This window comes from Crocodylus porosus, unplaced genomic scaffold (assembly GCF_001723895.1).
Source record: "Crocodylus porosus isolate Cpor-Errol unplaced genomic scaffold, CroPor_comp1, whole genome shotgun sequence".
NCBI classification, from domain to species: domain Eukaryota; kingdom Metazoa; phylum Chordata; order Crocodylia; family Crocodylidae; genus Crocodylus; species Crocodylus porosus.
In genome coordinates, this window is record NW_017728906.1 from 178,470,873 (window position 1) to 178,494,035 (window position 23,163).

Sequence of the window (23,163 nt, forward strand, 5' to 3'; positions counted from 1 at the left end):
TCCAGGTGGCTAATGAGGGCAGCCATTTTAGCTTCAGGGCTGCCTATATAAACAAAGCAGTTTGGCTGCTGGAGGTCAGGCAATAATGCTGTCTGGCTAGAGGTCTGCTGAGTTTCTTCTGTAGGTAAGGGAGGAACTATAGGGGACAGTAGGAGGCTCCTGGTCCTGGGTATGACCTAAAACTACCCTCTGCCAGGAATGCGTGGCCTGGTGGGGCTCCCAGTGGTGTGGGAGCCCCCAGGAAATGCCAGGGCAGTGATAACCCTAGTTAAAGGTGGGTTGGGGTGCTATAATCCCTAGCCCTTGCCTTTGGGTGAGTTGTGTTCCACTGGAGGTAGCTGTGGGGGTGCAAGCCCCAAGGAGGAGAGTGGAGAGTTGGGGCCAGGCATGGCTATGGCCACCTGAGCCCACCTGAGGAGGGAAGCCCCCAGTGTGAGGGGGGGATCAGCAAGAGAGCTGAGTCCTGACCCCAGTAAGTCCTCCAATGTGGGGAGGTGGAGTTTGGGTCAAATATAACACCCAAGCCACCAGTGTAAGGGGGGCAGCACTGTGGAGTGACAGTGAGAGGGGGCAGTGATCAGAAGCCCCAGGGATAGAGTGATGTGGAGCCCAGTGAAAGAAGAATGGGGGCTCAGCTGGAGAGAGCGAGAGCTGAGTCCTGACCCTGATAATTCCTCTACCAGTAGGAGGCAGAGTGTGGGTCAAAAGAAACAACTGTAGTAGCACCATGACCAGCTGCCTGGGGGGGAGTGAGAGTCCCCATGAGACCCTAAGGCACCAGTAGTGGTGTGAGGTAACCCCAGCTCCCCATGTCTGTGAAGGGGGACCCTGGAAAAAGAGTATGGGTCATGCATCAAGGCCTGCCAGAGCTTCCCCTGACTGGCCCAGGGGGGCCAGGACCAGGAAGGTCAGAAGGTCAAGAAGGCTCACCGAGAGGGATGCCCAAGAGCCAGGGGCCTGGGGTCCCAACTGGCCTGGAGGTGGGCTGGGGCTAGTGTGAGCCGAAGGTCCCAGTGAGGGATCCACACCTGAAGGGGAACTGATGGCAGGGCGATATGTGGCCTGGTATGATGGCAGTGGTGTCTGCCTGAAGGGAGGAACCCAGGTGGGGTCCTACAGCAGGATTCCGGGGCCCATCGTGTGGGACTGGTATGTATGAAAAAGCATCATGAGGTCACCTGCAAGGCTTGGGCTAAAGTGCAGGGGAGGAATGGAGCTGCAGATAGCACCCCCTAGCAGCAAGGCAGAAAATGGGCAGCCTCCTGCCTAAGTTACAACCTTATTAATAGGCGGTTAGCCCAAGAACAGGTGGGTGGGCTGTGTGGAGATTGGCCCCCTGTTACAATGTGGAACACCTTTCCTAGATCAGTCTGAACAGCCAATGTTTTGTGCTCTTTCAAATCCCTCCACAAGACCCATCCCTACTGCAGTACTCATGGTTAGGGCCCTAGCTAATTTGTGAGGCCTGTCCCCTGATTTCACAGGCAGAATGTGGGCCCAGACAGCCATTTCATGGGTGGAATACAGCAGGCCTCTGACTGAGGGGCCCCTCATGACTGGCTGGCTGTAAGGACTGCTTGTCATGTGGCCTTGGCCCTCACTGCTGACTGGATGCAAGGGATGTCTATCATGCAGGCCCACCCCTTGCCACCAACTGCAGTGGTGTGGGGCACATGGCATGCAGGTGTCACAGCCTGCATGCCATGTGGCCCCACACCTCTGTGGGGTCACAGAGGGGTGGGGGCTGCAGTCATCTTGCTGGCAGCCCTTTGAGCAGACAGTCCTGCTTCCCCCTCAGCAGCATTCAGTAAGGTTTTTTTTGGTTTTGTTTTTTTGTTCCCCCCCTACCCCCCACGGATTTTATAGATTCTGCAGGCATTGCCTGCAAAATCTGGGCAATGTCAGATTTCATGGAAAGTGAAATCCACAAAATCACAAGTTCAGTAGATCTCTACTTATAGTAAATGGCTACGGAAGTAGCATGTGGAAGATCCACTTATTGTTCTTTACCACTTATCTTATTAATGAGAACTTTTAAATTTTTAAATTATAATACAATATTTAAAATAACACGCAAATATGTCACAACTGCTATCGCCCTTCTGTCATCATTGTGCTTTAGAAGACATGGTAGGCTGACTTACTGTTGTACAATGTCTAGCAGAATAACGTACTCAATAACCTGCTTATGTATATACATCTTAGCTGTTAAACTCCTAAAGCAAGTTATCAGTGTGTAGTGTTGCAAAACTATGAATTGATGAGTTTGATATGCCTGCACATCACAAATAATTATGAAAAGTCCAGGAGTCACAGAAATGGGGTGGAAGAGAATAAAAAGATAATAACAATAAGACCTACTTGAAACTACTTAATAGTTTCTGAAGGTTTCAAATCACGAGTTTTTTAACATGTACTTATTCATTTTAAATTATATACATATATAATGGTTTTTACTGATAAATACCAATAAATAAAAATATTCATAGCCTGACAAAAGGTTGTGAAAATATTAAATGCTTTTTAAAATCCTTCAACACTTAAAAAAAAAATTAAAAAATCAATAGCTTTTACAATCATAGATACCCTCTTTATCACACATGGTAAATTAAAGTTAGAAGTAGAACACTGAAGAATAAAAGCTACAAAAAAACAGCTACCCAAGCATCCAAATCACCTGAACAGATGTTGCAATGGTAAATGTGGCAGTGTACCTTTTGTGCCTACCACTTTAAGGACAGGAGCAGGCAGCTGCCAGGTGCCTGATGAGGGTGGCCATTTTCAAACATAGGTCAGAGAGGCAGCAGCCAAGGAGGCAAAATTGGGCTGAACTGTTCCTAGAACACCTTGGAGGTAAGGGTGAAGCTATAGGGATGGAGGAGGCCTCAGTGGTCCTGGACATGACCTGAAACCGTACCATTGGGATAGGGAGGCCCAGTGGGACTGCCAGTGGTGTGGCAGCCCCACTTAAATACCAAGATGGTGAACTTCCCTGGTGTAACGCTGGTTGGGGCACCTAAAATCCAGCCCCTGCCTTACCTTAGGTTACTAAGGGAGGAGTGGGGCCAGGCACGGCTGTAGCCACCTGAGCCTGCAGGGGTGCTATACCCTGGAGGCCCCAGGGAGGGGACGGTTGTGTGGCCCTAGAGGAGGGGACAATTGAGAGAGCCTGAGAGAGCAGGGGTGTTGCTGGGCCCACCCAGAGCAGGGTGCATCTTCATGACCTGAAGACTGGGTGTAATTTGGGGTTAAGATGGGCTGAAGGGACAGCAAAGTTGGTCCTCCATTTGGTGAACTGACTGGCACTAGCCAGGTGAGGGTTGTGGGAGAAGCCCAAGAAACTGCATGTTGCCAGCCAAGGTGTGAATCACATAAGTCTGATGGCCAGAAGGGTTGCTCCAAGAGAGAGTGGGGGAGAGTGGAGGTGGCACTGTATGGTGTGATGAGAGAAAGAGAGAGACCTGGTAGAAGATGAGATTTGGTCTGGCTTGTGGCCAGGAGTATGATTACGTCTTGGATGCCATCTGCAAGGCATGGCCACAGTGTAGAGGAGGTACAGAGCCGTGGATAGAATCCCCTGGCATCAGGGCATAGAATGGGCAGCCTCCTGCATTTACCACCAGTTAATTGTAATAGCAAAGTTGTGGCAGGAGAGACTAGGTGGACTGCCCTACATAGAGAGGTGGGTGGGCTGACTGAAGACTTGGCCCTGAGCTTTTCCCCTGTCACAGTAAAGAAGGACCAATTAAAATAAATTGCCAAATAGCTGTGTTGTTGTTTTTCAGAGTATAAAATGGAATTAATGTGAGGGGATTTATTAGCATTTGGTAAAAAATAATTTTATTAGAAAGAAACAAATGTAATTCCAAACATACCCGTAAATTACAGTAACTAAGACACTGATCAAAACTGTAGAACAAGAAGTAAATAGTAAGATAAAAATAGTTTATACTATTGTGAATGGGCAGGTAGGGAATGGTCTCCAGCAAATAAGAGGAAAAAAATACTAAAAATCAAACTTACCTAGGGCTCTACATGCAAAAAGAGCCATTGCGCTCTGAAGTCGGTCTGGTCTGACAGCCTGGACCACCAGGACCTTAAAATCAAGTATATTTAGGAGGCTTTGAGCACATTGGAAGAACCATTACATTGTAAAAAGTATACATAAGAAAAGCAGTCTTTAAAAAAAAAAGTGATTCTTCTAAAAAAAAAACCTGTATTTAAAGGTTCTCTTTAGAACAGTCTTATCTGTTTTCTTGTATACATTCATTAAAAACTATTCAATTTTCAAGATATACAAAAAAAGCTGAACCATTATATTATCTGGTTCAGCTTTTTTTGTATATCCTGATGTAGAGAACCAACAGAAGGTTTATATCTTACCTAAGCTCTACCCATAAAGCTGGTATCCTACCTATAGTAGAAAAACAGATACGACTTGGTAGTGTGACCAAAAAGGATACTTTCTTTTGCTAATCTGTACCTCAGTTACATGCAATATAAACATCCTTCTGCCCATTTATTTTGGAGAACAGAACAATTTCTATGTATATATCATGATAAACTAATCAAGGTCATATAGTTATAATATTATTACTTTCAATATGGAAAGTGGAATTAATGGAGTACAACTGAATCGTTGAGTATATATTTCAGTATGTTTACATGCAAAGTACCTCAGTTAACATTTATTTTGTGACTCTAGTATTAACAACTCTGTTTAAGTGCTATAATTACACTAAAATTTACATAAAATAATCAATTTTAAAAGCATCTGCTTGGTTAAAGATGGAAAAAGCTCTGTAACCTCTTTGGCTGGGGACAGACAGTCAAAAAGCCCAAGGCTGAATTGATTCAACTTTGCAGGTTTCTGTAAATTACTTAGACTGAACCAATAAGAAAGTGAACTCACATTCACTTTTTAAAAATGAAAGGGAGTCAGACCCTGCAATGGCCTGCTGGCCAGTGGGGAGATGGGTGATTCCCTAGCCATGCCCCCTCTCTAACCTCCAATCAGCTGAGGAGGGGGCAAATCTGCCACCAGACCTCTAGCTGGGGTCTCCCTAGCACCGGGAGAGGGGGAAGAAGAAAGCCCTGGGGTGTTTTTTCCTCTCTCCCTGTGCCCAGAGCTGATCTCCCTGGCCATGCCCCTTCCTCAGTCCAGGGAGGCTAAGGAGCAGGCCTGGGTGGAAACCCAGCCCCCCTGGTCTGTCAGCCAAGAAGGGAGCATGGTCAGGTGACTGGCCCAGCTCTTGGATGCTAGGAAGCCTACAGTAGGAGCTTTACTCCCCATTCACTGGGCCACCCCCTCTGCTCAGCTGGCAGGCCAGCTGAAGAGGGAGTGGGGGGACAGCCCCCCTATCTGGCTTTGGGCATTCAGCCAGGCACAGGGGGGAAAAGCCCCTAAAGGGGGCCACTTTCCTCCCCACTCCCTCCTCAGCTAGCCCACTGGCTGGGGAGGGGGCATGGCCAGGTGATTGCCCTGGCTCAGATGGGACTGCAGGCTTCCCTGCAGCTGGGAGCAGGGCCAATCACCCAATGATACTTGTTCTCTGGCTGGCAGACTGGCTGAGAAGGGAGTGGGAAGGAAAAATGGCAACTTCTTCCCACTCCCTCTCCTACCCCCATTCCAATACCTACTACCATCTCTGAAGCCACAGAGTCAGCATGGCCCCTGGTGCCCCCGTTTCACGGGAGCCAGCGCAGGAGGTCAGAGCACCGGCTTCCCAGTGCCTCCTGGAGAGAGCTGCAGCCTGGGGCATTGTCCCCACCAAGGAGGTTTATGTGTAATTTCTGACCCTAGCCTTTATCTAGAGCCATTATTTCTCGACTAGGCTGCCATAGTGGTATGCTGCGAGATCTTTAAGGGTGATACAGTATTAGATTATAGGCTTCCAAACATGTACATATGATTCACAAGATAAACCCAGAGATTTCAACTAGGAATCCACAGTTTCAAGGGCTAGGGACAGAAGTTACATATAAACTGGTCTAAGTGATCAGAAACTGGTTTAAACCTGTAACAACATAAGTTCAGTGCATATAAATCGGTTTCAAAATGGCTAAAACTAGTTTTAGAGTAATCTGGTTGAATACAATATCAGATTTAACTGATTTGGGTCAAACCAGTTTCTGCAACTTCTATCCTATATTGCTTCCTGGTTTAAGTTAAACCAGAGTCCCCCAGCATCCCAGCAAGCTTTTCAGCCCTGGGCTAAGCTGTGCTGTCTGCTCCAGCGAACAGGGCTGGCCCCACCCTTGCTGTCTAGCCACAGCAGGGGCAGGTGTGTGGCCAGACACAGGCCTGGTGTGGCTCCCTGAGGCAAAGGGAGCAAGGAGGTGGTTTATTTCCCCCCCACCCCTGCACCAGGGGACTGCACCTGGGGTCTGCCTGGCTGAGGTGTAGCAGCTTCTGTCAGGCATTCCCCCATCACTGCTTAAGCCATGGCAGGGGGGGAGGGGAATATGGCCAGAGCTAGCCAGCATAGCCCTGCCATCCTCCTGCCTGGCCCACAGCTGGGGCTGGGACTGTGTTGGGCTGGCCTGCAGGTGCCGCTGAGGGCAGACACGGGGCCAGCCCAGGCTGAGCCACAGGAGCCAGACCCTTTCCAGCAAGCTGTGTAGCCAAATTACTCCTGGCTCCCCATTCTCAGGTTGGGTGGGGCTGTCATGAAGCCACAGCCAGCTGGTAAGGGCCCAGCAGGGCTGGCCTGGGCAGGGCCCTTTCCAGCCAGCTGCACCTCTGTGACAGTCAGGCATCGTGATGGCTGGCCAGGCAGTGGGCTGCCTGCCTGGGCTGGCACAGAGGCGCCGGCAGGCCCAGAGCCCAGTAGCCACCTGCCACAGCCACCACCAGGCCTCCTGTCCTGTGCAGCACCTGGCAACTGCAGCTGCTCCACAAGCTGCATACTGGCAGGGCTGTTCTGCCTCCTTGACCTCCAGCTGCATCTCCACCCTCTGCTACTTCTGCCCCTGCCTCTGCCTCCGCCCTGTCCCACTGCTTTGGGTGGGCCCAGCAGCTTCTGACCAGTGCATGGGGCTCTGGCTCCAGCTCATGGATGCCTTCCATCTGCTCTGCCCACCCGGCACGATGAGCAGCCCCTCAAGTACAAGGTTAAGCATATTTTGTATAAGCAATGAATTCATTGATTTGTATGTGATGCCTATCATCTGCCAGTCACTTTAAACTGTTTAATGTGTCAAAAATATTAAGTCATATCTTTGTATTGCAAGAAGTTTCAGTTATTCTTGATAATCCTATTCTGTTGTCCAATGTACAGCAGCATCTAGTAGTAGCACAAAAGAACTCCTGAGAACTAAAAGCCATATCATTTATTTGCACATGGTAATCACAGCTTGCCTATTTGAAGGCACACAACATATGCTGATTTCTCTTTACTGGAATGGATTGTCTTGGCATTTTGTACCTTTCTCAGAATATGAAAGGAAAGGCTCCTGGCAAACTCCCCTGGACAAGGACAAGAAGTGAAGTCAAAAAAGGAACACCATAAATCTGGGAGTTTTAGATCCTGTTTTTCAGGCGGCTGGTCCCCATCGTGAAATGCACAGTCCTGAGCTAAAAAACTAAGATCTTCATATAAGTGCCTAGATTTAGGCATTTTTTAGCTTTTCTCAGGAATATATAGATAGAACAGGCTTCATAAAAGCCACAATATAGAAGTGGCAACTGCCTGAAGTGAAGGACAAGGTTAATTCTTAAATCCTATCCCTCTCTGTGCCTTGAGGGCCTTAGACAGATCTGCAGGGAAGTGCCTCTTTCAACCCAAAATTATCATAAACAGAACATTACTTTCCAGGCGATATTACCAAAAATCTGAGGCCACCACTAGCTGAGCAGAAGTTTTCAGAATTGCAAATCTACATGTCGGCAACTAAATTCTATGAGCTCCTAACTTGGACACTGAAGTCCCTAATTTGTATCTGTACCTTAGGCAGCAGAACACGTACTTTTTGGTGTCCTTCCACCAAGTGGAATCCTCAAGCCTAAAATAAATGTCTAAGCTCCCTACACAAATGCACAGAAAAAGTTAATATCAGAATGAGCAAGCTGAGCGAAGTGCTGTATAAACTGGCAAGCTGGAAATACTGAAGAGCAGACTAGAGCAGCTAGGCACATAACTCTAGGCCAGGCCAAAGCACTTATTTCCGTTTGGGAATCTCAGCTGTGAGTCCTCTCCTAGACTTGGACACTACTAGATATTAGATATTCTGGGATGGGTTTATATCTCTATCAGACTGATTAGAATATGATTTGAGAGTTAATAGGCCTGTTTCAAAATATTCATTCTGCACAACTTGGAGCAGCAACTTGAACTCAACTCTTCCACAGCCCAGCAGACTGCCCTAATCACTGGGCATTTAGATATTCTAGGGCACACCTCTCCTGTTGGAACTGTATGAATAATTAAATAATAATTTAATAGTGATTTAATATGACTATCTTATATCCCAGGTGAGTGCCTTAACCACTGGGCTTTAAGATTAATCTAGCTTTCTGTCTTTGGCTTGATTTAATATTAAATTGTTGAGAATAGAACAGATTCAATAGGATCAATTTCAAGAGTATGACACCAGGAATAGCTTCTAGCAGACTGGTAGCTATGGCACTCTCCTTGGATGTGGGAGACTTCATATAAAGTAAGATCCACAGACTTGGGCATGAAGGAGGGCTCTAACTAGAATGAGAAGTGGTGTTGTGCGCACACACCAGCAGAAACAAAGGTACATAGGGGACCTTTCTAAACAGTGGTAGACCACTAGGCACACCCTACTTTTTTGTGTGGATTAAGTTCTTTGTTTCTTCATGTGGCTGTTTAACATGTCCTACAAAGTTTCCCTTATTCTTTACCTGTATATCATCTACTACAATGCCTCCCTGACCCTGATTCCTGGACACTATCACACTATAAATGACTGGTATCACAATACAAATGTATTAATGGGGACTGACAACCAGATAAGTAGGTTTGTGCAACAGAAGTGTAGCAATACCCAATAGGATCCATTGCATATGAGGGTTACAGCTGCTTCTCCAGAATGGCTATGGAAGCTGTACATAGGCCTGTGCAGCATAAGCCATGGGTACGTTGCTGCCAAACTTGGCCAGAGGCCTAAGTAGAAGCTGCAGAAACATAACTAAAGCAAGAAGGTCTCAAAAGCCTGTGTCAGGAATGGAAAGCCTGCGAACAGAAAGCCAGCAGGACACAAAGGCTGTGAGCATGACTAAATAATGATGGAGGGGTGCTTGCATGTTTCACTTTGCATGCAAGCAAGTTGGGCCCCTTTCTTGATGTATTGCCATGGCACGCTAGTGTCTGGCCACACCCTGCCCCTGCTCCCACTAGAGAACAGAGGTTGGGGGGCCAGCCCAACTCACTGGAGCAGAGAACAGAGCTCTGCCCAGCCCAGAGAGCATGCCAGGATAGTGGGGGAATCCTATTTAATTTAAACCAGTAAGGGGTCTGGGACAGACATTGCATAAACCAGTTTGAGCCAAAATTATATCTGATACTACATTCAACCAGGCTGATCTCAAACCGGTTTCAGCCATTTTCAAACTGGTTTATGTGCACTGAACATCTGTTGTGGTACCGGTTTAAACCAGTTTCTAATCACTTAAACCAGTTTATGTGTAATGTCTGTCCCTAGTCTGAATATTTGTCTCTAGCCAAAATAATTAGCAGTAGTAACTGATGTAGCCAAATATACTGAATGTTATTTTGCTCTAACAGATGTATTTTTGTTAGAATTCTCAGATAAGTTGTAAAAACAAAGCTGTCTTGTCAGATCATAAGCTAAGGTTAAAAAGTAACTGAACAGTGTGAAGCAACATTCCACAGTGGGATGGGAAAGAAGATAAGGAAGCCCCCCTTCTGCTCCTTTTTGCTTTCTCAAGGATATAAATCCCAAGTCATTGACAGCTTCCAGGTCTGCAAAAAATCTGGTTTAATCAAGTTTCAAGTTTTGGTGAGACAAAAAAATTTTAAATAAAATCAAATCAGAAATTATTCATTAGAATATTAAAGCCAGTCTTCTATAACTATTGGGCATAAGCTGGGGGGAAATTTGGACTTCAAAATCTGGACTTACCCAGAAATCAGCAAACCAACTCAAGTTCCCAGGGGAACAGAAAAGCCTGGCCAGCAGACCAGTTTCTTCCCTGGGCCAAAGGTTATTTAAGCAAATACAAATAAGTCTTTGCTACTGCATATCCTAATAACGTTTCTGAGCTATGACTAGGCTGGTCTCACTCTGTATCACCAATCTCGCTCTCAACCACAGTTAAAATTAAGTGTAACAGTTAAATCCTGAACATCTGCCTAAAATGTTAATACAGACTATGAATTGGTATGACTGGGCCACCTTAGCTTAAACAAAGTCTTTAGTTTCATTCTTATGTCTCACATTATTATTTGACTGCTTGTTCAGTTTCAAGACCATTCCAATTCCACCCATCAGAATGCTTGCTTTGGTTGTTGCAATGCTTGCTTTGGTTGTTGCAATGCTGCTCATTTAGATACAGAAACAGGAACAGAAAGCCTTGCTTGCTTCACTTAGAGAATATTTACACAATACAAAGCAGTGCTATGCAGAAATGTGCAAAGTTTGTGTGTGTGTGTGACAGGTAGGAAGCTCGAGGCCAATTCTTGAGTCGGCCTACCCAGTCTCACCTTAACTGGTGGTATAATGTGGGAGGCTCCCCATTACATGGCCCAATGCCAGGGGTGCTATCTGCAGCTCCAAACCTCCCCTGCGCTGTGGCCCATGCCTCAGATGGTATCCAGGATGACATTATGCTCCCAGCCTAAAGCTAGGCCAACTTAGTCCTTCATCACGCCTCATTCGTATACACACTCATACTGCCCCCCTCTCACTGGGGCCTCTTGCCCTCCATCCCCTTTCACAGTGTCTCCTGCCTGCCACACAATATTGCTCCCTTGAGCGACCCTGTAGGCCATTAGGCTTATCCGACTCATGCCTTGGGTGGCAACATGCAGTTCATTGGGCTTCTCCTACACCCCCCACCTGGGTAGTGGCCAGCTGATTCGCCACACGGGGCTAACTCTGCCCTAGCCCCTCACCAGGCTTCTCACATCCAACAACTTGTTCTTCAGGGGCTTGGCCCATCTGCTGCCCTTCAGGCTGACCCTCAACCCACATCAGGTCCTTCACTACCATCCCCTCCCTGGGGCCTCTAGGGTCTTAGTCCCCTGTGGGGGCTCAGGTGGTCACAGCTGTGCCTGGCCCCACCTGGGGTCTTACACCTCCTGGGCTCAGGTGGCTGTAGCCATGCCTGGCCCACTTACAGCCACAGTATTGTGGGGGCTAGGGGTTAGTGAGGCACCCCAACCCACCTTTCACTGGAGAAGTGAGCTGTCCTGGTATTTGAGTGGGGCTGCCATTCCACTGGCAGTCCTACCAGGCCTCCCTACTGTGGCAGGGTGCAGTTTTAGGTCACATCCAGGACCAGGAGCCTCCAAGCTATCCCCCTAGCTCCTGTCCTTACCTCCAAGATGTTATGAGCCTCAGCTCAGCCAGGTAATGTTGTTCTCTCAGCTGCAAACAACATACTCCTGGCTCTGCCTGGCTGGCCTCAGTTTTAAAAAGGCCACACTAATCAGGCACCAGCAGGTTGCCTGCTCCAGCCCTTAAAATGGCAAGCACTCAAAGGTGTGCTGCCACAATGTGCTAGATCCTAGCAAGCAAGGTGTTGTGCTCAATCCACTTGGCTCACCTATGAGTTAATTAGCTGGCAAAGCACCACACAAACACAGCTAGGTCCCTTCTTTCAATTTGGGAACTAGCAAACATAATGATAACTTTGGTATCTCTGCCTGGCACTGCTGGGTAACTGGGTAGACCTGAGTATAGTTTCATAACCTTGCTGGAAGCATTCGCTACTTTGCAAGATCAACTGTGAAGTTTTAAATTATTTAATCTTCAGGCTTAAACTTCTAATTAATTAAACAACAACTAATATTATGGACAGCAGTATAACTAAGAGACAAGGGTAGACAGCTGGGACAGTAGACCCAGGTGTCTACTTCTTGTTTTTTGGGGTGGAGAGGATGGCACAAAAAGAGCTACTGCAATTGCCAAGAGCCTAACAGCTGGTGCTGCACTGTGCACTACCACTGTCCAAGGTTCAAAGTTGCCCTGTTACGCCTCTGCTAGGGGATGGCAATAAAAAGGTAACATGAAGGCATTCTGTAGGAAAGCATTTCTTGTGTTGAAGGATTTCTCGAATAGCACCCCTAAAAGGACAGAATTATGTAACTGACAAACACTGCTGACAAACACTAATCATCCTTTGATTCCTGTTAAGTCGGCACATTCACATTTTACTACAAATATCAATAGACACCAGCTAACTCTTGCCAAATGACACCTGTGACTTTAAATGGATATTTTCCCTTTTTATACTTTAAAAATTTCAAGAAATTAAATGAAAACCAGTCTAACAAATACCTATCACAATTTTGACCAGAGTTAAAGGTTCAAGTTCAGAAAAGTACAGAATAATAATTAATACAAACTTAAGTATGCCATGTCTGTGTATATATTATACTATACTTGTAGGTCTCAACTTGCTTAGACACAAGGCATCCCTCATTACATTCAAAGCACCCTATGGAATATGTCAGCTTTCTGTTTTTACTCATGTTTTTGATTGCAGAAAAATAATAGAACAATTCTTCTATTTCAAAGAACTCAGAAAGACCACAACAGATCAGAATGTTTTTAACACTATGGATTCAGATTTGAAATCTCTTGGTTTATCATGCGAATCATGCTTGCATACCTAGTAGTATGATACTGCTGAAAGGATCTGAAGACACCCCAGGGTGCCTTCATACCCTGGTTGAGAACCGCTCTGGTGGAGAAACACTGCCTCGGTACCCTTGTTGAGCATACTATTTAAATGAATTACCAGGACATGTTTATAGGATTGTAAAGATCTTTTATACATACATACACATACATATATTTCTTAACTAAAAAATAAGAATGATAGCACCTTATAATCCTTAGCAATTACAAGGATTTATTTTCTTCACATAAGCTAAAGCACTTTTATAGGTGGTACTGTTAGCCCCATTTTGCAGAGGAGGAAACTGAGGAACAGTTTAACTGATGACTTGCCCAGGACCACAACTCTGACTAACTGATAGTGCTGTGTTTAGATTCTAATTCTCTTAACTTCCAGTCCCATGTTCTATTTACTGTAGCAAATTACTTTCACAGTATAGATGCAAATATTACACAATCCCCTAAAACTGTTTCATTCTGTATAAAAAGGAACAGTTTTCACATTACCCATTCATCCTTAATTAACTTCTCTTTCCTTTCATTGCTTCCTTGTAACCTTAATGTTGTATGAATATAGGTATTTGTGTGTGTATCCAGCTAATTTAGTGACACTATGTTCAATAGGCTGAAAAGTACTGGGAGAAGGAACCCATCATTAGGGTATTATCCCCTATTAGCAAATTAAACCTACAAATTCTAACAAATAGCCATTTTTGTTAAAACAGATGCTCACTTTCAGTGTTATGGTACATGACAATCCCATAAATACAATGAAATGGGCATAATTTATATGGTAAAAATCCCCAAACTTTAAATTAGATGAACCAGTCAACCTCCCATTTGAAGGGAAAATTACTTAGTTTAACCCGGAAGAAAAACTGAGTTTCAGTACTGAGGTTGGAAGTATTTTCAAATAATGTAGCATTTAAAAGTTACCTGTTGAAATAAGGAAATTTTCTTTGCAATACAAGTTGGGAAATCTTGTTCACATACAGAGCTCTGAGAGAAAGTTCTCCACAGATCTGCATCTTCAAAGCTGAGTGTTTGATACAGTGCTGGAAATGAGATCTGCAAAGCCAACAGTGAACATGTAAGGGTAAAATATGACTTCTAAGAACACATATTATAATTTTAAAAGTTTGCAAATGAATCTATGGAACCAATCCTGAAGCTTATGCATGAACCATGTGCTATTTAACCTGACTGAGTCCTAAGAGACAGAAAATCAACATTGGATATATATATATATATATTTTATTCAATGTATACCTCTTTATCCATGTTTTCCCTTTTCCAACTCCTGGCATTGCATATATAGTCATTTTTTTCTGTATTTTTTTTTATTCATTGTCCTTCAAGTGCCCATTACTTTCTTCTTTCTCCTTCTCCACCCATGACTGAGTGTTCCCTCTCTTTTCCTCTTTGTAGCTACTACTCTCTATCCTGGTTCAGTGGTGACACATAGGGAGTGCACGTGCACATCCTGAGAGTGCCAGTGTACCCCATCAGGCCGCACTCCTTGTTTAGCTGGAGGGCAGAGGGACAGGCAGGAGCACCAGTGCTCCCCCTGTGAACGCCGGCCAGGGCCACCAGCAAAAGCAGTTGTGCCGCTTCCAGAAGTGGCTGTGGGACTTCCAGAAGTGGCGTGGTTCCTTTTTGGTAAGTGAGATTGGCTGCTGGGGGACCCCCCCCAAACCTCGGTCGCTGACTGGTGTCAGGTGGGACATGTGCCAGTCACCCATGTCCTAGTTGCTCTCTTTCTCCCACTAAAGAGAAGAAGATGAAAAATAAGCAATATTGAAGTATGGGTACACTACACCAGAGCTTTGATGATACTTAATCTCCCTCCCTTGCCTGTGATCACTCAGCCTTCCTTTCTTACTGGTACTCAATAAACAAAATTTTATGTATACTTTTGTACCTACTTATATAGAATACAAAACATACATTATATTAAGTCAAAGCCAAAAGGCTCATAATTTACTACATACAGGTTTCCTTCTATTTGTGAAATACATGCTTTCCCGGAAAACTGTGCATAAATCGAACTCGCATAAATACTACCCAGTATATAATGTAAGAAACAGGGATGCATTCCCACGTTGGTGAAGGAGGGAGAAAGTAAGGCTGGGACTACAGAAGAGGCAGGGGAAGGGATGCGGCGCAGCCCCTCAACCACTCCTGCAGCAAGGAGCAAAGTGGAGGAAATGGTAAGTGGGTGTAGAGCACAGGGTGGTGGGGTCTGGCTTTTACTGCTACGTGCACCCCAGAAGGCCTTCAAGCTGGGGGCTGCGCCAGGCTCTTCCCCGAGGGCATATGCCCCCAGATCTGTGCGCAGGACAAGAGCAACCTGCTGCTGCAGGCTGGGGCTGACAGCAGCAACACGCTCTTCTCAGGGCTTGGGGTGGGTGACAGCGCTGGGAGGGGGGCTGCTGCCACCCCAAAATTCATCGTAGGCCCCCCCAACCTGCCCTTCCAGCACCACCGCCAAGCGCTGGGAAGAGCCTGATGCTGCAGCTGTCAGCTGGGGCCAGCGGCAACCTGCTCTCATCCCACGTGCAGATCGGGCGACACGTGCCCCCCAGGAAGAGCCCAGTGCAGCCCCCCAGCCCGCAAACCTCCTGGGGTGCACATAGCAGCAAGAGCCACACCCTCCTGCCCCACACCCTGGACCCACTTATAGTTCCCTCCGCTTTGCTCCCTGCTGCAGCCCTGGGCCTCCACTTCTCCCCACTCGCCCCAGCCCCTGCTGCAGTGGCCCCAGGAGCAACCAACACCAGCTGCCTACAGCTGCAGTGCTGCACCGTGCCCCAAAACCCCCAAGCTCCACTTGTCCCCACTCACCCCAGCTCCTGCTGCAGCAAACCCAGGAGCACCTGATACCATCTGCCTGCGGCATGGCAAGGTGCAGCCCAGGAGCTGGGGTGAGTGGGGACATGTGGAGCCCGGAGGTTTTGGGGCACGGTGCAGCCCTGCAGCTGCAAGCAGCTGGCACTAGCCACTCCCAGAGCAGCTCCACCATGAGCTGGGGTGAGTGGGGCCCTGGCCCCACAGACCTTTCCCCCTTTCCCCCCACAGACTTACCTGCCTGGGGGGGATGCCTATGCCAATCATGTAAGAGTGAATTTACCTTGTGTATAGCAAATTTGGGTTATAAAAATGGTTATTACGTAAGAGCAAAGGGAATACAAATACAATTTCAAGCAATTAGATAATACCCACATGATAAAACAACGTCTCATTCACTTCGCTGAAAACTCCATTCAGTGAACATCTTACCCTTGCTTCTTATATAATGACAGGTTTGCACATTGATACTTAACAGAAAGATACCGAGAAATCCCTCACCCACTCTTTCTGACAACAAAAGCTGTCCCTTAGTCTATCCTATACCTATACGGGGCTGAAACAACCCCCTGAAGTCCAGCCCTTGCCAGTCCTTTCATCCCATGCTTTCCTCTACCTCTACAGAAGTGTAACTTGTGCATTGCTAACTGCAAACACTCTGTCGTTGAAAAGCACAAGCCCTTTAGTGCCAACACGGAACACACTTTCCATGTCACTACTTTGGTGCATGTGATAAGGACCCTCACACCCCATGACCCATCTGTCCCCTCTGTTAACCCATAGAGAACATTTTCAATAGTTACATAAGAGCAAAATTTCATATACAAAATACACATACATCGAGGGAAACCTGTAGTTCATTTGGCTGGACCCCAGCAGAGTCAACAGTGTTTCAAGCCATGGTGAGCCCACAGTTCAGCACTGCTCAGTATGTGTGCATACTTCTGATACCCTCCACAAAGGGTCCATGTGCTAATTAGCCCCCACTCATGATTGCAACCAGGTGTTCTTTTCTGAATCCTCAGATCCTTCAAAAATTATATGCAAATCAGATGCAAGGCAACCTGGTCTGGCTACACCTCATGGAGGGCAGGGCCACACTAATCATATGTAACAGGCTGAGAGAGGAGGCAACAAAAAGATTCTAGGTGAACTGTTTAGGGCCTTGTTTGGGCCAGATGTTTGCCAGACATTTAAGGCTGGTGAAGAAACAGGATTCATTGGAAATGGGAAAGAAAGGCACATTTCAGACGTGGAGTAAAGAGGAAGTCAAAATATATGGTGTAATGGCTCATTAGGACTTGAAAAAGCTGGCACTGAGGAAGACCGCATGCAATGAATACTAGCCTATATTTTATTCAGATGGGTTATACTACCCTTTCATTATGAAAGTTTCCCAGCTGTATGTTTACCCTATATGGGGCATGTGTTCTATTGTCATGCTCACTGTTTGCTGTATTTAATCAACATCATAATTGTTTTCCATGAGTGAATACATGATGCTTTTGGCACCAGTTTTATGATGTACCATGTATTTAATGAAGTTTCCTTGTATGCAATCATAGGACAGGGGGCTGTTTTCCCCGAACTGATTGGGGGAAACCTTGTTTTGTGTTTGAGTAAATATATTAATTACACAACTAATGTTTCATGGCAGACAAACTGTAAGATGCTTGTGAAAATGTGCCTTCACTTTATATGCAATTGTTTATTAGAAATACTTCATAATGTTTCTTCTTCCCACAATGGTTATTTTCCTGTCCAAAGAAAAAGAAACGCTGTGCTCTGAATAGTTTCATAACATTTTGCAATCCAAATACGACAGTAAAAACTTCATTCATGTGCATTAAAATTCATCATTATCTTGGAAACCAATGTGAAATACTGAAATGGCTTAGACAATGAGGACTGAATGAAAATAATACTTTCTGGGAGCACTTTCAACTGAGCATATATTAGACTATACTTTTTTGAAGAGTTTAAAATAACAAAATCCTGTCCTGATGACAAGTATATAGTTTATTTTCAAGTCTAAATTAATACTTACAAATAAATCAAGCTCTTTTGAAATGGAATTTAACATAATACATAGATTTTACCTTCAAAGATGCTACTGCCCAAACTCGTTCCTGTTCTATCCAAGAGGGAATCTGGTCACGAATATTTCTTTGTGAATCCTTTATTAAACAAAATAATTTAAATCTATTATACATATATTTGTGAAACTCAAACCTCCAAAATGTTTATTAACCAGGACTGCAAAATGTAAATCAATATTAAAACATTATTAGCACTACTTCCATGAACCCTTCCATCATTGTTTATTTATCTTAAAAATGGAATAGTAATGCTTGTTTATTATTGCTATTTTACAGTTACTACTGTTTGCTAACATCATATAAAATGATACTTTATCATGCCCCTTTCATTTTCACTATAGACAAGTAATTCTGAAGTTCTGCAAATTAATTTTTAGTATTAAAGTTTACAGGAATGTCTTACTGCTCTATTCAATCTTTTTAATAATGCTCACTGCCCCTTAGGAAGCCAGTGCAGAAGAATCTAAAGGACATCTATCTCAACTTAAGGCAAACTGGAAGACAGGCCATTCTGACAAAGCAAACCATAAAGTTAGATATTTTCCAGTCTGGATCCTGATCTTTCTCCAAAATACCTAAGGTACAAGGAGCTGTATGAAAAAAATAACCAAAAATGAGAAGGAAGTAATATAGAACAAACTCTTAGTCTAGTGTAAAACAAGAGTATACTTTAAATATTTTGAGCTATTTTCCTCCCAAAGGATGGTTCTACAAAATAAAAATACCAAGACTGTAATGATCTACAGAAGTGTGGTTGGATGATAAGCTGGTAACATTATAAAAATCTTCTGTAAGAGCTTCGGTGTGTAAAAGGAATTCTAACCCCTTCTTGGACTAACACAGTATACATGTACAAACTTCAGCACTGCACAGTGCAATTCACTTGGTTGTAAAGCATGTAGAAGCTTGTGAACTCAAATGCTAAGAGCAAAAGAAAACTAGCAAGCATGGTGTTTAACTAAATTAAATCTCAGTATCTTGTCCAGAAGATGACCTTCAATTCGAGAAAGAAAAATAATTTCCTGTAATATATGGGAAAATTAATATTTGTAATAAGTAATTCTGAAGTTGGACCATCAGATTTTAAAAGCATCCACTCTGAAAATTTTTCTTGTGGTTGCAATAAGGTACAAGCCATCATGGAATTAGCAGCTATTGTTTTCAAGTGGTTAGTTATAAGAGTTTCTAACACTATGAAAAAAGTCCCAAACAGGAAATGCAGTTTTGATTATGCCACATGATCTGACCAGGAAACTTCAATATCAAAGACTTCTATGAGTCCTTGCTTAAGATATTTTGATCTGCAAAATGAAAAGTGCTGGTTGGAGTTCAGAGTCTAAGTCCTTCTCTAAGAACCCCAAAAGAATTCTAAATGCGTTTTCCTAGAACTGACCTTTTTGTCTTGATACACATTGGAAAAGGTATCATCCAAACTCCTTCATGGAATAAGGTGATGAAAAATGACACACTTCTATTGTTAAGGAACACATCATCCTATTCAGCGCTTGCCATTAGGCTTATTCTTGATTTCCCTGGTCATCCTGTTGTGCTCTTAAACAAGGGAGTAGTACTTTCTCAGACTATTCTGAAAAGCTGAGCTCCTAGGGTGCCTATACATGAGCAAGGAGGCTGCTCTGACATTCTGTAATTCTAATGCATAGGAGCAGACTCAATTGATCGAGTCTGCAGGAGTGTGGCAATTGCTGCGCTCAAGCATCTTCCTGAGTCTCATGTATCAGTGTCTCCCATATTTCAAAATGGCAGCACAGGCATTTTATCTAAAGCTTGTTGATAAAGTGTCCCCACCACCATTTTGAAGCAAGGGGATGCTGATACATGAGATGCCATGGGTGCTTTAATTAAAACAACTCTCGGAGCAGCTCTAAGTAAAGCACCCCCCCACTACCACCGCCACTTCCAGAGCACATGTATAAATACCCTTAGAGTCTTACCAGCCTCAATCATGTTGCCAAGATGTTGTCTCAGGTATCCTAGAATAATTACATCTGTTTTCTTTGGGCTCACTATTTTGAAGAAGCATCATACCACACTGTTTTGTTTTTTAACTCTTTTGCATTCTGGTAGACTCAATCTCTGCATGATCCTAGGTTCTTAAGAAAAATCCTTGAAGCACAATGTGCAGTCTTTCCCATAACCTAATGTATGAGACTAGAAGAATTAGGATTAGTCAAAAATATAGATGGGAGAGAGATATCAGAAAGACTTAGGAATCACTGACAAGTAAAACAATTCTCCACGTAAGAACCTAAGAAATTTCTTAGTCATTTTTTCCTTTAGAAGTGGATTGGACCAAATACTTGGAAGACTGACCTTATTCTATAAGGTATCCTTGTTGGGTAAGGTGTGTAGGTTGTAGCCATGTTGGTCTAAGGACATAGGCAGACAAGGTTCTTTGGGTGAATCTGATATCTTTTATTAGACCAACTGAATAGCTGGAGAACAACTTTTAAGCAAGCTTTCAGGTTCAAAAACTCTTCATCAGGCTAAGGAAGTTACAGCAGTTGATATGTGCTCTTCCTGGATGGAAAGAAAAGTACAAAAGCCAGGGGCTGTGCTGGTATGCATACAAGACAGGCAGTCAGCAAAAATGTAGATTGAGGAGTCAATGGGTGAGACAGGCTAGGTGGGGGGGAGAGAAGGGGGATGAATAGTGGAGAGATACCTGGGAAGTCAGCTGTCAGGCAGGTTATAATGTGTCATAAATCCAATGTCTATATTTAGTCCATGATTTTTAGTATTCAGGAGGTTGATGAAGTGGAGCTCATTGGCTCATCTCTGGGAAGCGTTTTGTAAGTTTCCTTTGAGGATTAGAACTGAGAGACTGGAGAGAGAGTGGTTTTCTTGGGAGAAATGTGCCCCCACAGGTAATTGGGGATTCCTGTCTTTGATAGATTTCCAGTGTGCATTCATTCTGGTGTGCAGTTGTTGTTTGGTCTCACCTACGTATTTTCCATCTGGGCAGTTGGTACATTGGATGAGATATATTCCATTTCTGGAGGTGCAGCTTTAAGATCCAGGAATGCTGATGGCTCTGTTGTGGGGTGTAGTGACTGTGGGGGTGGTGGAGATGGGTTGGCAGGTTTTGCATTTCTTGTCATGGCATGGTCTGCATCCTTTTGGTGTGTTCTGGGTCTGAGGAAGTTTACTTCTGGTGATGAGGTTGGTGAGGTTCAGTGCTTGTTTGAAAGCTAAGATGGGTGGGTCTAGGAAGATACAGTTCCCAGAGACGAGCCTATGAACTCCACTTCATCAGTCTCCTGAATACTAAAAATCATGGACTAAATATAGACATTGGATTTATGACACATTATAACCTGCCTGACAGCTGACTTCCCAGGTATCTCTCCACTATTCATCCCCCTTCTCTCCCCCACACCCAGCCTGTCTCACCCATTGACTCCTCAATCTACATTTTTGCTGACTGCCTGTCTTTTATGCATACCAGCACAGCCCCTGGCTTTTGTACTTTTCTTTCCATCCAGGAAGAGCACATATCAACTGCTGTAACTTCCTGAGCGTGACAAAGGTTTTTGAACCTGAAAGCCTGCTTAAAAATTGTTCTCCAACTATATAGTTGGTCTAATAAAAGATATCAGATTCACCCAAAGAACCTTGTCTTGTTAGGTGAGTACATTTGGTTTGCTGAATCCAAGGGCAGATGTTGACAAATAAACCTTTACAGATGTGTTACTGGAAAAATATCAATCAATAATGGCTTCTCTCTTACCTCTATGATTTCTAAGAAAGTATCCTCACTAATATAGCATCTCTTTTTCTTTAATCCACTTTATTTACCTGGTCCAACCATGCTCACCATGTGGGAGTTACCACAATTTCCCATTGGCCCAAAAAAGCCTTCCCCACGATGGGAGGGCTGTAAGAATATTATTCAAGCTACACTAAAGCTTAGCTTCAAAAACAAAGGTTGAAATGAATAAGAAGAAAGAGTTATGCCACTGCCAGTCTGAGGAAAATATCTGAGATCAGAGCTAAAAGAATATCTCAAAATTGAAGATAAATTCGATCTGAACAAAAGACAGGTATGGTGAAGAGTAAGGTGCTGGGAAGAGGCCAGGATCCAGTCATACTTATTTTAAAAAATGGGTACATTCAAAACAGAAAAATTTACATTTGGAAAATTTACTATACTCACAAAGAAAAAGAAAACTTGTATCCTGTGCTCTCCTCTAAACGTAGACAATTAGTTACCATATTTAAAAATTTTACAATATTTAAATTACAATTTGAAAGTTGAATGATATAAAAACAGTAAATAAAATTGTACAATGATAGTTCAAGCATCTGTATTCAATAAAAGAATCCTTATTTCAGAACACATATATATTTAGCTTACTGATTTTCTTAAAGTATCCCCAATGATTACACCAGTGAAAGTATCCCATTCCTATGAGGAAAAATAAAAAAAGGCATCTTAAAAACATAAATATTATATACAGTAACACGTATGCAGTGTAGAAGGAATACAGAGGAGAAAAATTAAAATGAAGGTTATGATTTTGAAAGAAGCCTAAGGAATTTTGCACCTACCTCCTCACATCCTATTGACTTGAGTGCTTAGGTCTATTTGTGAATTGCAAACTAAGTGGCTGAAGGCATTATTTTTTGAGAAAAGGTAAAAAAGGCAAAAAAAAGTATAACCTGGCCAAGAAAAGTATCAAGAACTCAGCAGGAGTTCAAAAACCACTGGATATTTATATGAACAACATGATCATCAAAAGGCTTGAAAACAAAAATAATAATTAAAAGCCTCCCAAGATTATGGAAGGAATACAAAACCTCATGCTTTAGTACTTAAGCCATCTAAAAGTTTCCTGGGTAGGATTATCCAATGTGGACTAGATTTTCAGAGGCATTTAGTCATCCAAAAATGCACTGAAGTCAGTGGAAGTGAGATGTCCAGCCATCTCAGACAGTTCTGTAAATGCCACTAAGTGCCTGTCTTCATTTTAGGTACCTAAATACATTTGAAAATCTGTCCTTCACTGACTATTCCAGGGTTTCTAGCTCTTCATAACCATGCACCAAGTACTAGGCAAAGTATTTAAAACATGCAAATACACAGGAATAACCAGATTATATACTATGGCACAGTGTAATACAGTACAAAGAATATTCTGGTCAACAAAGAAAAGGAAAATGTTTATGAAACATTTAATGATAATCTCTCTTAAACCATGATATGCACATCCAGGAAAAGTGATTTGTGTCATTTTAATGGGGACAATTGTATTAAAAAATATGTGTTGTATGGAGCAAGCCTGTATTTGGAGGTGGGGAAAGTAGGGAAAATGTGGGGAAAAATCACATATCCTGTGACTTCATGCGAAGAGGCTAATTTAACATA

At 43.8% G+C, this 23,163-nt stretch overlaps 1 protein-coding gene across 1 annotated transcript in view; it reads right to left on the reverse strand.

Annotated features, from left to right (window-relative positions):
• DYNC2H1 (dynein cytoplasmic 2 heavy chain 1) overlaps positions 1-23,163 on the reverse strand; it is a 427,915-nt gene that overhangs the window by 231,710 nt on the left and 173,042 nt on the right. The window contains exons 72-75 of the mRNA XM_019530264.1: positions 22,153-22,203; positions 17,778-17,855; positions 13,768-13,899; positions 4,024-4,096 (exon numbers count right to left, since the gene is read on the reverse strand). Of these exons, the coding sequence (XP_019385809.1) occupies positions 4,024-4,096; positions 13,768-13,899; positions 17,778-17,855; positions 22,153-22,203 (334 nt within the window). The remainder of the gene's footprint in view (positions 1-4,023; positions 4,097-13,767; positions 13,900-17,777; positions 17,856-22,152; positions 22,204-23,163) is intronic.